At 51.4% G+C, this 12,153-nt stretch overlaps 4 protein-coding genes across 4 annotated transcripts in view; 1 reads left to right on the plus strand and 3 right to left on the minus strand.

Moving 5' to 3' along the window:
* Nucleotides 1-2,130, minus strand: part of Z520_01163 (uncharacterized protein) — a gene marked incomplete at both ends in the record, with an annotated part of 3,269 nt that extends 1,139 nt beyond the window's left edge. Inside the window, one exon of the mRNA XM_016771681.1 lies at nt 46-2,130. Within this exon, the coding sequence (XP_016636820.1) occupies nt 46-2,130 (2,085 nt within the window). The remainder of the gene's footprint in view (nt 1-45) is intronic.
* A 142-nt stretch (nt 2,131-2,272) lies between these two features.
* Z520_01164 (uncharacterized protein) lies at nt 2,273-2,476 on the minus strand (the record flags this gene model as incomplete). The annotated part of the gene is made up of 1 exon (XM_016771682.1): nt 2,273-2,476. The coding sequence occupies one exon, from the start codon at nt 2,474-2,476 to the stop codon at nt 2,273-2,275; it is 204 nt and encodes a 67-aa protein (XP_016636821.1).
* An 875-nt stretch (nt 2,477-3,351) lies between these two features.
* On the minus strand, nt 3,352-4,436 carry Z520_01165 (uncharacterized protein; the record flags this gene model as incomplete). The annotated part of the gene is made up of 2 exons (XM_016771683.1): nt 3,352-4,208; nt 4,277-4,436. The coding sequence occupies 2 exons, from the start codon at nt 4,434-4,436 to the stop codon at nt 3,352-3,354; spliced, it is 1,017 nt and encodes a 338-aa protein (XP_016636822.1).
* A 967-nt stretch (nt 4,437-5,403) lies between these two features.
* Nucleotides 5,404-8,845, plus strand: Z520_01166 (uncharacterized protein; the record flags this gene model as incomplete). Its single annotated transcript, XM_016771684.1, has 9 exons — nt 5,404-5,541; nt 5,595-5,671; nt 5,732-6,034; nt 6,083-6,349; nt 6,397-6,412; nt 6,458-6,553; nt 6,607-6,741; nt 6,799-7,471; nt 7,515-8,845. The coding sequence occupies 9 exons, from the start codon at nt 5,404-5,406 to the stop codon at nt 8,843-8,845; spliced, it is 3,036 nt and encodes a 1,011-aa protein (XP_016636823.1).
* Between the last annotated feature and the right edge of the window lie 3,308 nt (nt 8,846-12,153).

Here is a 12,153-nt window from a genome sequence, read left to right on the forward strand (position 1 = left end):
ATCTTGAAGATCGATGTTCGCACCGGCATCAATCAGAATCTTTACCACCTTATCAAAGCCACGACCCGATGCCTTCAGTAACGCGCTTTCACCATATTTATCTTGAAGATCGATATTCGCACCGGCATCAACCAGAATCTTCACCACCTCATCATAGCCTCCATCCGATGCCAACCTTAGCGCGGTTTCGCTGGGTCCATCTGGAGCCTTGATGGCCGTACGGGTATCAATCAGACGCTCTGCCAGTTTTTTAAACGCTGCCACATGTTCCGCGCCATAGTCAAATTCATCTTCGGCATAGGCATCGATATATCCGCGACCATCAACCATAAACTTCACTATTTCAGGGCAATAAAGGCCGAATCTCTTCAGAGGGGCCAAGTGATATCCAGCTTCGGTATCGAGATTCACACCGGCATCAACCAGGCTCTTCACCACCTTATCATAGCCAGATAAAGACGCTGCCATTAGTGCGGTCAGGCCACCTTTATCTTGAACATTGACATCCGCACCAGCATCCATGAGAAACTTCACGACCTCATCATAGCCTTTGAGAGCCGTAACCAACAGCGGCGTTTGCTCCCTAGAATTTCGCCAATTGACCCTAACATTGCCACCTGAGACCAGATGCTTCACAGAAAGGAGAAACCCAGCCTTGGCAGCATGGAATAAAGGAGTTTCATCCAGGCAATTAAAATTGAAGGGGTTGTCCTTGAATTCCCTGGAAAACCCTTCGTCTTCAAGTTGCTCTTGTTGCGCATGTTGGACCTGGTCAATCCAAGGTGGAGTCATTTCTTCAGCCCAGAACTTGTCCATATAAAACTCTGAGGAAGGCAGTATCTCGATCGTGCGATTCTGGTGTTCGCCAGTCCCGGGACCATGCTCCTGTGGTCCTAATTTATCTCCAGCGCAGTTGCATGATGGTCGCGTCGTTACGAGGTCTTTTTCAATCTTCTCACGAATCGCCCAAAGGTGGTCAAGCTGCTGGGCATCAAGGAGCCATAGTAGAATGAGTGCAACCCTGTTGATGTGACAGAGGACTCTCGGATGCGATGGCGACGAAAAAGCTGCGTTGTTACGAGAACACTTCGACACTCCCCCAAGGACCACATGTTTGATCGATTCAACTCTCTTGCCACGGAGTTCCTCGTTCGGCAGGCGGGTGGCCCACGGGTAGTCTCCCTCCCACTTTTTATTTTTCTCTGGCCATTCAATGATCATACCGGTGACGGCCTGGTCCATCACGGAGGGTCTAAAGGCTATATAAAAGCCTTTCGGTGAGCGCGACGTTGATCGTAAGCTGTAGACCAGATCCCCGGGCAGGAGGCCTATACTGCCGCGAAGAACTGGCGGGGGGTCACCATGAAGTTGAACTTCAAGGGGGAAAGAAGTGAAATTGTCCCCCAGGAGGTCTTCTGTTGAACTCTGACTTACGGTAGAGACCTTGGCGACCGAGCCAACGTATTCAAACACAACAAAGAGACGGTCTGTCGAAGTGCCCTTTAATGAGTTGAGTATGTTGTCTTTCGTCATCTGCATGCACCTTAACAACCGACTTGCAGCTTCGTGTGGCCACCGATATCCATACATCTCGGGCACAACCCTCTCAGTAGGCAATCTAGAGAGCAATTGGAAGTAAAGGTTACTAACAGTCTCCCGATAATCGGGTGACAGCCATTGTAGGTCTACTGCAAGGCTGCGAAGCGCGAAAACCCTGTCAAGCTGCTCAGCGCAGCGTGCATCTTGGAATAGGTCCATCAGCTCTAACAATCTCATTCGCCATTGTGGCTCTGGGGACCTCAAGCGCTTGAAGCTTTCGAGCGTCTGTTTGGCCGGAACGCCAATACTGAGGATCTCGTCGTTGATCTTGTTTGCGAATCTATCCCATCCGATCAAATGTTGGCCACAGGTAACCTTGATTTCCCGCGCCAGGGCAAATTCCTGGATAACCCATCGTCGCGTCCAGTAAGTAGCTCTCAGAAGCTTTTCGGCACATTCGGAGAATATGAGAGGGTTGTAGTCTGTTTGTGGTTGAGGATTTCCAATATGATCCATGGCATAATTGGTATCATCGTCACCTGCACCTAGCCAGGCAACTACAACTTGTGCCTGTTTGAAGATGTCACCCATAATAGAGATTTGATGAGTGCGCTCAGTGTTATCGCTTTGGTTGATACAAATAGCGTCAATCCATATGCTTGTCTCCGGGTGGTGAACCCTCATAGCTTCCAAGAATGAGTACAATGTCGGCCTGATTCGCACCGGCAACCCATTAACGAATATCTCCTTTTGGGCACCGGCTGGAACAGGCGCCCCCCAACAATACGACGCAGCGCAGTATGTGGGCGCACTCTGAAGTGATGCAGGCTGCATTGTATACCTCATATTCTGTGTATCTGCCTTGGTCTCGAGCTTCAGCAGGCGTATCTCTTTGCGGTCGGGCTGCAAAGCTTGAAAGCCTGAGTACTGTGGCCATTGCCCATTATTGACAATATAGGCCTTTGACTGTGCCACAGATGCAGGGTGTGGACATGACACGGCTGTGGCATTTTCAGACATATTTGCCAGGAGTACCACCAATCTTGAGGATTTTTGAACGTGATCGCGCACGTCCCCGCTGGCGGGTAGCGATGGGCAGGATATGGAGCCGAAAGGCTTAATATGAGGTTCGCGATGCCCGAAATGGTTGGTTCTCCCGCCTAGTTCCCCTGAGCTTCGTGGACGACCCGTTGAGAGATAAATGTACTTCGGAGATCTCCTTCGTATAGATCGGCTTTTGGACAGAGTTTGGTTGGTTGGGTGGAATTTAGGTCATCGCAAGGTAGGAGACATTTCCAGGCAGTGGACAGGGCGAGAAACAGTGATCGGTCTTTGACATGTGCTCGCCCCCTGAAAGTTCACGACAATATTTGCACAGCTCTCACCTATAGCTCTCGCGGGCAGAGAGGTGGCAGTCCGAGGCATCAGCCCAACACCGAGCGCAGTCAGTGAGGCTGCGCGTCTTGCATTGGGGCTAAACCATTCTAAGACAAATACCAAATCATCACGCTGGAGCTGCAAGAGCAAGAGCAGAAGAAGAAAGCAAGAGAAGCTTCCTAGGTCAGAGCGCATCACGAGTTTCCTGTTGGTCAATTCCTGCATTCGGGTACTTCAAAATTCCGGGTTGCTAGGTGGCGACAGCGCCCTCCAACGCATTGTTGATGGTACTATCCACGAAGAAGCGTGACGACTCCATCATCGCTGCTTGAGGCTGGACTCTGACCGCCTACGGCCGAGGGCAGTGGGAGTACTGAGTTGTCAAATTAAGCCATTTCTATATAAGCGTGCAAAGATAATTTGTGGAAATAAAGTTCAATCAATCAGTTCCAGGGTCCAGAGGTCCCCGAGTCGCTCATTAGATTCCGCAAGGCCTCCGTGGATCACAACCTTTGGCATTGGCGAGCTCTGCAAGACATCAGCATCGAACCACCCCCGTGCAGCAGGCCGATCTGAATCGGGCACGTCCACCTTAGTCCAGGTCGATGTATCGAGATGGAAAACCCAGACGTCGTCAAGCATTTTCCCCGCGCCTTGATGGCCAAGGTTGCTGGGGTCACTCTCACCAAACATGGTGACCAGAACCGATTGCTCAGACACTCTGGTTGGCACAAGGCAGCCCACACTCCGCGCTGTCGGACCCGAACGGCCATCTGCGCCGTATGGCACAGTTGTCCAAATGTCATTGGCGACATCATATATATCGACGTTGCCACCTTGTTCAGTCTTCCCATCGAAACCGTTCATGCGGTACAACTTGCCACCCGCGAACGCAATAGAGGGGCCTCCTCGGGCAGGTTCTGGAGCATCAGCCAACCGGTTCCATACCCGATCTTCAATTTGGAATGACCAAAGATCGCAAAGTCTACCCTTTTCTGGACAGCCAGCATGGAGGAAAATAGTGTCATGACCATCGGATGTAAGGGCGTAATAGCTTCGACCTTGGGGATGTGGTAGAGTTTCGTCTTGGGGGCCAACGGACGCCCATTGTTCTTCGGCTGGATCGAAAACCCACAGCGAGCCTTTCTCCTCAATTGGACTCATAGCTATTCCTCCTCGTCCGGAGAAAACGTACAGTTTCCCATTCACGGCCGTTGAGAGGACTCCAACCCGGGGCGATGGACCAGAGCTTGATGAGGCGATCTTTGACACCAAACCCTCATCGTTCTGAACTGTCAAGGACGTCAACTTCCAACTGAGCCTTGAGAACCTGGCGTCTGAAGCTAAAGGCGAAACTGACCCTCGGCGAGGCGGACCGTGTGGATGTCCGAATTAACAGGCTTACGCGGGTTGATTTCTCCGCCGTAAATATAGGCATTGCTGCCAATCACAGTTACGGCATGGGATGATCTTTTGACTCTCTGCTCGTCCAGGACACGTGTCCACCTGGCTCTGACCATGTTGAAACTGGACAGAGACGTTAGTGCTGGTGTACCTAAGTAGCAAGTCCTAGGATCTCTGAAATCAGCTCGACAGAAAGGATATCGCTGGCAGTTTAATTGATTGGTCGGAAAACGAGGACCTTAAGCCAGCATAGATGCTCCTGGATTATCGAAGTCATATGGCGAGATTACCGCGCCAGTCTGAGAACTAATCGATCAAAGCCAAGCACAATAAGGCTCTGGGTGCAGAGCATCTCTCTGACCTGACTGCAGAGTTCCTGCCCGAGGACGGAGGCTTCTCACAAGGCGAGACATGAGCTGTTTGGAGAGAAACCCGCAAGTGCCTCGCACGTGACTGGCACGGGATTATGTAAGCCACTTGGCCTTGTCACGTGGGTGTCAGGCACCCATCCGGTGTCATGGCGTCGACCAGCATCAACTGAGGAACTTCATGCCTCACGACATCCACGCTACCCAGTATTGGGCAATGCTCAAAGTCATCGCTATATTGGAGGCAATTGCTACACCTGCTGCAACTGTCCCTCAAAGTGGCTCACCCACCGGCCATTTACCCATTTTGTTAGCTCGCTATTCATTGCACCGAAGCAAACCCACAGATTGATCATCTCGTCCTCCACCTGTCTGCTTCCTCAGCCCTCCCCGGAATTCAGATTGGGGTCCATGTGCCCATTTGTTTCGCCGCATTCAAGTTCCGGAAGATCGTCCCAGCCTTTCTCAATATCGCAGGTCCCAAAACATGAGCAAAAGAGGACAGGGACTCTCCCCGCACTTGACCTCGTCATCAAGGTCATTTCAGCACAGCGGAGAAGATGGTTACATTTGAGAAGATGGTGTGACAGATGACGACCGACAATCCTACATATATAGAGATATTGCGAAATGGCACGTCCTAGTATCGAGCTTCGCGGACCACGTCTCGAGCTCGAACCACTCCGTTTCAGCTGCTGCAACTCCTGCCAGGATTATGAGACTCTCCGTCGTCTCAGTGCTTGCCTGCTTGGCAGCACGGGCTGCTGGCCTTGCTTTCCCAGGTCACAGTTTCGGCGGGCTCAACATCATCGAGCATCCGGATCCAGAGAAGCGACAACTTTTGCAAGACATTGTACGATTCTTGCTGGCAAGATATGCCGTTGACATGGTGCTGATTCTTTCCAGGTGACTTGGGATGAGACATCGCTGTTTATCTATGGACAGAGAATCATGATATTCAGCGGCGAATTTCATCCCTTTCGGTGCGCCCCGAAAATCATTCTGCGATTAGACTGCGGTACTGACACTCCCGTCCGTGGCAGACTTCCTGTACCGTCTTTGTGGTTGGATGTCTTCCAGAAAATCAAGGCACTTGGCTTTAATTGCGTCTCTTTCTATCTGGATTGGGCAATCTTGGAAGGCAAACCCGGAAACTTCTCGGCGGAAGGAGTCTTTGCTCTCGAGCCATTCTTTGAAGCTGCCAGCGCTGCAGGTGTCTATCTTATAGCTCGACCTGGCCCTTACATCAACGCGGAAGCATCTGGCGGGGGATTCCCTGGCTGGCTTGCGAGGTTGCCAGGGAGGCTTAGGACAACTGATCCAGGTTACCTCGCATCAACAGAAAAGTAAAGCATTTCCCCTTTCAATGGAGTAGAGACTCACATCAGCTCCAGCTATGTTCGAAACGTTGCGAGCTCAATTGCTGCTGCTCAGATAACGAACGGTGGACCGGTCATCCTCTATCAGCCCGAGAATGAATACAGCCAAGCTTGTTGCGGTGTGGAGTTTCCTGATGGCCAGTATATGCAAGATGTCATGGATCAGGCTCGACAGGCAGGAGTTGTGGTTCCCATGATCAGTAACGACGCAAGACCAAGTGGAGACAATGCTCCTGGCACAGGAATTGGAGCAGTGGACATATATGGGCATGATGGCTACCCGTGAGGCTTTATCCGTCTCAAAATTTTCCGTTACTGATAGCAAACAGGCTTGGATTCGACTGCGTGAGTTGAATCTCTAAGCTTCCCGAGTGGGTTCTAATGGAAAAGTCACATCCGACGGTGTGGCCTGACGGGGCCTTACCGACGACCTATTGGCAGACGCATCTGAACGAGAGCCCTACAACCCCGTACAGCATTGATGAGGTAATTCACACGAACAAAGTGATTTGTGCGCGCTTGCTGAGTGATTGTCTCAGTTCCAGGGAGGCTCCTTCGATCCTTGGGGAGGGCCGGGCTTTGGCAAATGTGAGATTCTCGTGAACTACGAATTCGTTCGAGTCTTCTACAGAAACATCATTGCGTCGGGCGCCAAGATCTTCAACATATATATGGTGAGTATTGTTGACACGCAAAGCGCGTAAAGATTGATTCGACTTACTTCCGAGCAGATCTTCGGAGGGACGAACTGGGGCAATCTGGGTCACGACGGGGGCTACACCTCTTATGACTATGCTGCCGCAATATCAGAAAATCGCCAGGTCGATCGACAGAAATACAGCGAAACTAAACTAATATCTAACTTTATCAAGGCGTCACCAGCATATCTCACTGCGGAACCGCGACAACTTAATACTACTTCTGTCTTCACCAACACGTCTGACCTCACAGTCACATCAGTAGGTGGAAACGGCAGTGCAACTACCTTCTACATTGTTAGACACTATAACTATTCCGACCTTAGTCCAACATTCTACAAGTTGTCTTTACCGACAAGCTCAGGCAACTTAACGATCCCTCAACTTGGCGGTACATTGACTCTCGGTGGCCGTGATTCCAAAGTGCATGTCGCCGACTTTGACCTAGCTGGAGTAAGTCTGGTCTACTGCACAGCGGAAATATTCACTTGGAAGAACTTCGGCGACAGGACAGTGCTCATTCTATATGGAGGCGAAGAGGAGCATCATGAACTGTGTGTGGCGTCGTCATCAGCGCCTTCCGTCATCGAGGGTGACTCTTCGACGGTCACGACCAACCAGACTGGCTCTGGAATTATTGTTGCTTGGGATACTTCTTCGAGCCGTCGCGTGGTGCAAGTTGGACAACTGGAGGTCTTCCTTCTTGGTACGTTTGTGAGAATGCTTCCGGAGTCAGCTAACACTTACAGATAAAAACTCGGCCTACGACTACTGGGTCCTTGATCTTTCTACCATTGGATTCGGCAACAGCTTTGCTTCAGCAAACACCACTGCCAGTTCCATCATCCTTAAAACAGGATACCTTGCAAGGGAAGCCCATATAAAGGGTGATGAGCTGCACCTGAGGGCTGACTTCAATGATACTACTCCCATTGAAGTGATTGGAGTGCCATCCATCGCCAACGCACTTTTTGTCAATGATCTACCCGTTCAGTACGATGTCAATAGCCAAGGCGACTGGTCTGCAATATTCAACTACACAGAGCCCAACATATCGCTTCCAGATCTCCAGAGCCTGGAGTGGAAATATATTGACAGTCTCCCAGAAATCCAGCCAGATTACGATGACTCGGGTTGGACAAACGCCGATCTTCCTACAACCAATAATACAGTGCGAAACCTCACCACTCCCACGTCTCTTTATGCATCAGACTACGGTTATCATGCCGGCTCGCTGACGTATCGTGGTCATTTCACTGCACAAGAATCAAGCACTAACCTCTCCCTCAACACTCAGGGTGGTTGGGCCTTCGGGCACTCAGTGTGGCTCAATCAGAGCTTCCTCGGTTCGTATGATGGTGTAAGTACGGAAAACAACACCAACGCAACTTACGCGCTCTCTGCTCTCCAAACAGGCAGTGGCTATGTCCTGACTGTCCTGATTGACCATATGGGATTGGAGGAGAATGGATATGTTGGGTCAGATCAGATGAAGACACCGCGCGGGATCTTGGACTACAAGCTAGCTGGCTATGAAGATGATGCTATCACCTGGAAGCTGACTGGTAATCTCGGTGGAGAGGACTACGTGGACCGCAGCCGGGGACCATTGAACGAGGGATCGCTGTACGCCGAGCGACAGGGTTGGCATTTGCCTAATCCGCCAAGCCAATCGTGGGAAAGTCGCAGTCCGTTGGATGGGATTACAGACCCTGGCGTCGGTTTCTTCAGTACCTCTTTCGACTTGGCTATCCCTGAAGGCTGGGACCTTCCAGTGTCATTCACATTCGGAAATACCACATCGCCTCCTGAGCCCTACAGAGCCCAACTCTTCGTCAATGGCTTTCAGTACGGGAAGTATGTTAACCATATCGGTCCGCAGACTAGTTATCCAGTGCCACAGGGGATCTTGAACTTTAATGGGACAAATTGGCTGGCACTCACCCTGTGGTCTCAACAACCTGGTGGAGCCAAACTGGACAGTTTCGAGCTTGTATGCGATCGCCCTGTTGCGACGGCTTTGACAGGAGTTCATTTTGTGGAGGGATCAGTATATACGCCACGACAAGGAGCGTACTGAGCGGCAATCTGATATCTTCATGCACTGCAGGCTTGGCTGTCGCTGCATCATACGTTATTATTCTCAAGTGCCATGGCGTCGTACCCGCTTCATTATGAACGTCTCCTTGCCGAGTCCTCGGCCACCTTAGACCACCTTATCGTGTCTTGCCAGTGCACTTATTGCAACAGAAAACATAAGCGTGCTCACCATACGGTTCTACGCCTCGACAGTCGCGTACGTTGAGGCATTTTGCTGACTTGATGGCATGTCTTCTGCTCAGATTCCTTGTGGTGACCAGCGCAAGGACACCAATACATCATCAGTGCCCGTGTATTTCTGGGCTAGAAAATGCCCTGAACATCCTTACCGTTGTTAGGCCTACCTGTGTAGCCACCTGGCTACATCCACTAGCCTGACGGTGGAAGGGACAGGCAACGTTCCAAGGTCTATTTGACGCTGGGCAACACACTGCACGAGGTAGACGAAGCTGGATAAAATCGCCGGCTGGTGCCAACTCGGCACTTACCTTACAGGTACCTAGGTACGCAAGCACGGCGTTCTCCCGGCCAGCAGAGGGCAATTAAGTTGCCCATTGGTTTGCGAAGTGGACCGCGATCGCCAGCCCCTCGAGATCCCCAAGCGAACCTCGTTTCCAAAGCGGTGCCTTTGTACTCGGTACCTAGTAGGGAAGCTGGTATTTCCAACACGTCATGTCCGTCCTTATCAAGATTGCTTCAAATTCCTAGCGATCATCATATCGCCGCTAGATCGATCAACGAAGAAATGGGTACACTACCTACAACGACAACGGATGCGCTTCGAGAGTATGGATCCTTCGGAGCATCTGTTGCATCTGCCACTACGAAGCTGCGCTACGGTTGGCTACGGTGGTGGTATTGAGTTTGTACCATCTACCTCATGTTTTTTTTGAGGGAGACATTTGAGATCGTCCCGAGCCACCACTCGGAACTTCAAATTGTGAGCATTTCCTGCAAAGACACTGTTTGATCGTCGATCACCATGCGGTAAAAAGAAAGTCGTTTTAACTCGCCAAAAATTCAGCGAAAGGACCTTCATATGAGAGGTTGTGGGGGGCCTCTAGGCAGAGCTGCGGTCAAGTCATCACTGCCTTGGTGACAGGCATCCGAGACGAAGAATGTAGAATCTGGGTCTCGCAACCCGGATTCCCCTCTTCGATTCAAGTGGAGATCCAGATCGAGAGCCAGTAAATATTAAAGCGATATTTCCCTGGCTGACCGCTGGCCTCGAGGAATGTTGTCCTGGCGACGGTAGTGTGCGTCCCGAAAGGGCAGAATACCTTTGCTCAGGCTTCTTTTTGGGGTGATGAACATCTCGCGTTGGCAGGATTAGGAGGCCATCATTGCTACGAGACAGCTCAAAGGAAGTGAGCCTCGATGTGATCACCCCACCGAGGACATAGGAATCTTCCATTACTCCCAACATCTGCGAACTTTATGCGCAATGAGGTAAAGTACAATGAGGCTATCACAGAGTGGCAACCGGCTGTACACAGATTGGAAGTTTTTTCCACCCTGAAGAAGAATTGACTCCTCCAAGAAAGTGATGCTCCATTCATCAGTGGAACCGCCAAAGAGCAGCAAATGTTGGGTCTGAGATATGAGTGGGACGCTCAAGAGAGGAGGTGGAGTGTTTGCATGCGGCCACCCGTCCCAACTCGATCAGCATCTCCTTTGCACTCCTGACCGTGGTGAGGACAAGGGGGCTTTCATTGGAATCAACTTTTCACAAATGGCTTACCACCTGGTCCCTCCCAAACCATGTCTCCATGTCAAGAGTCTTGCTAGCATGTGAAAGGTCTCTTCGCAATACTCCTCTGTGATTCGCATCCCTCTCGAAAACTCTCCGCACAAGCATGCAGTGCTTGGGAACCACCGGGCTGTCCGTTCAATCACACAGCTGTTGAGCGGTGGTGGCGGGACAAGACATGTGCATGGACTTTTCGATCAACTTCGATTCCCTTTTACCTTTTGCATAGACTAACGCTTCTTTTCCCATCCTCTCCTGCATTTCGTTACGGGGGATCTCCTGGAGCGTGTACCTTTTCAAGCACAGTTGGGCACCAATCACCGTTTCACCGACACAATGCGAAAGGATCAACGGGCTCCAAAGACCCATCAAACCCCGATCGAGTACTTGCCGGTGTTCTATGCCCTGCCTCCTGTGTAGGATGATCGGGGACCATGCTTTGCCTGCCTTCTCCGCATTGCGCAATTTACGCGAGCTAAATATGGCCCGGAACCTCGTATGTCGGCATTGTAACCTTTGAAAACTGTCAAAGGGACGAAAGTTTCACATGTAAGAGAGAGGCAGACAGTTCGCTTCAGGAAGAAATGTAACACACAACTCTCAGGGTGAGGATGGCTTCAAGGGTGAGAGCAGCTTCAGACACCGCTATTGGTGACTCGTCCAAGTCTGCTTTTGTCAAGAGCTCTGGGTTTGCTCCGGGGTGTCCACAAACATGCTCGGGATGGAGACGACAGCTCCAGCAACGCAACGAATGGGTTGGTCCAGTCCCACCTCCGTTCGCTTGTCGAAAGTACGATCTTGTGCAAAAGGAGCAGCGGCAGGGGCACCTAATAAGAGTGGGAGGATGAATCCCGTGGACTCTTTACGTACTGAATGGAGAGGAGCCTTTCCAGATACGACGAGGCTGCATGCGTTGGCCACAGCTGGTCCTCCAGACTTGGCATAGTGATGACGCTTCTGGATGCGGGGAGGTCGCGATCGGCATGGCCGTTTCCCTGAGGAACTTACCGGGGGGTACAGCCGAATTACCGACGCGATTGGCGGGTCCTTAGGGGGGCTTGAAGGGGCTTGAAGGGGCTTGAGAGGGCTTGCAACCCCCCGGCCTCGGGGCCCGGCACCCCTGGCCTACCACCCAGTAGCCTCCGTGCCTCCCAGTAGGCTACCAGTAGCCCGCCCGGTAGTCCGCCAGTAGCCCAGCTAACCTCTCCAGCTAGTGGGTCTATCCGCTCGTTGAGAAAACTCACTCTCAACTCTTCTCTCCTCTGTATGACGAGCTGCGTTTGAGCACAATCCACTTCATCTGCATCCGTCCAAGATGGACTGCCGAAAAGATCTTCCCTCGCTCGTTTAACGATCGTCCTCGGAAAGAAGGAGCTTTGGCCATCGTTTCGTACCCATTTGGTCGGACAATACATTGCAGCAGCCCGCCGATTCAGCGATATCTCAGCCCATTTCTCAGGTGAGGGGAAAGTATACGTACCAAGTCCACTTTGACTAAAATTGTGCAGAAGCGGAACGGCGTGCAGTCTTCGTCCATT

Source organism: Fonsecaea multimorphosa (genome assembly GCF_000836435.1).
Source record: "Fonsecaea multimorphosa CBS 102226 unplaced genomic scaffold supercont1.2, whole genome shotgun sequence".
Lineage (NCBI taxonomy): Eukaryota > Fungi > Ascomycota > Eurotiomycetes > Chaetothyriales > Herpotrichiellaceae > Fonsecaea > Fonsecaea multimorphosa.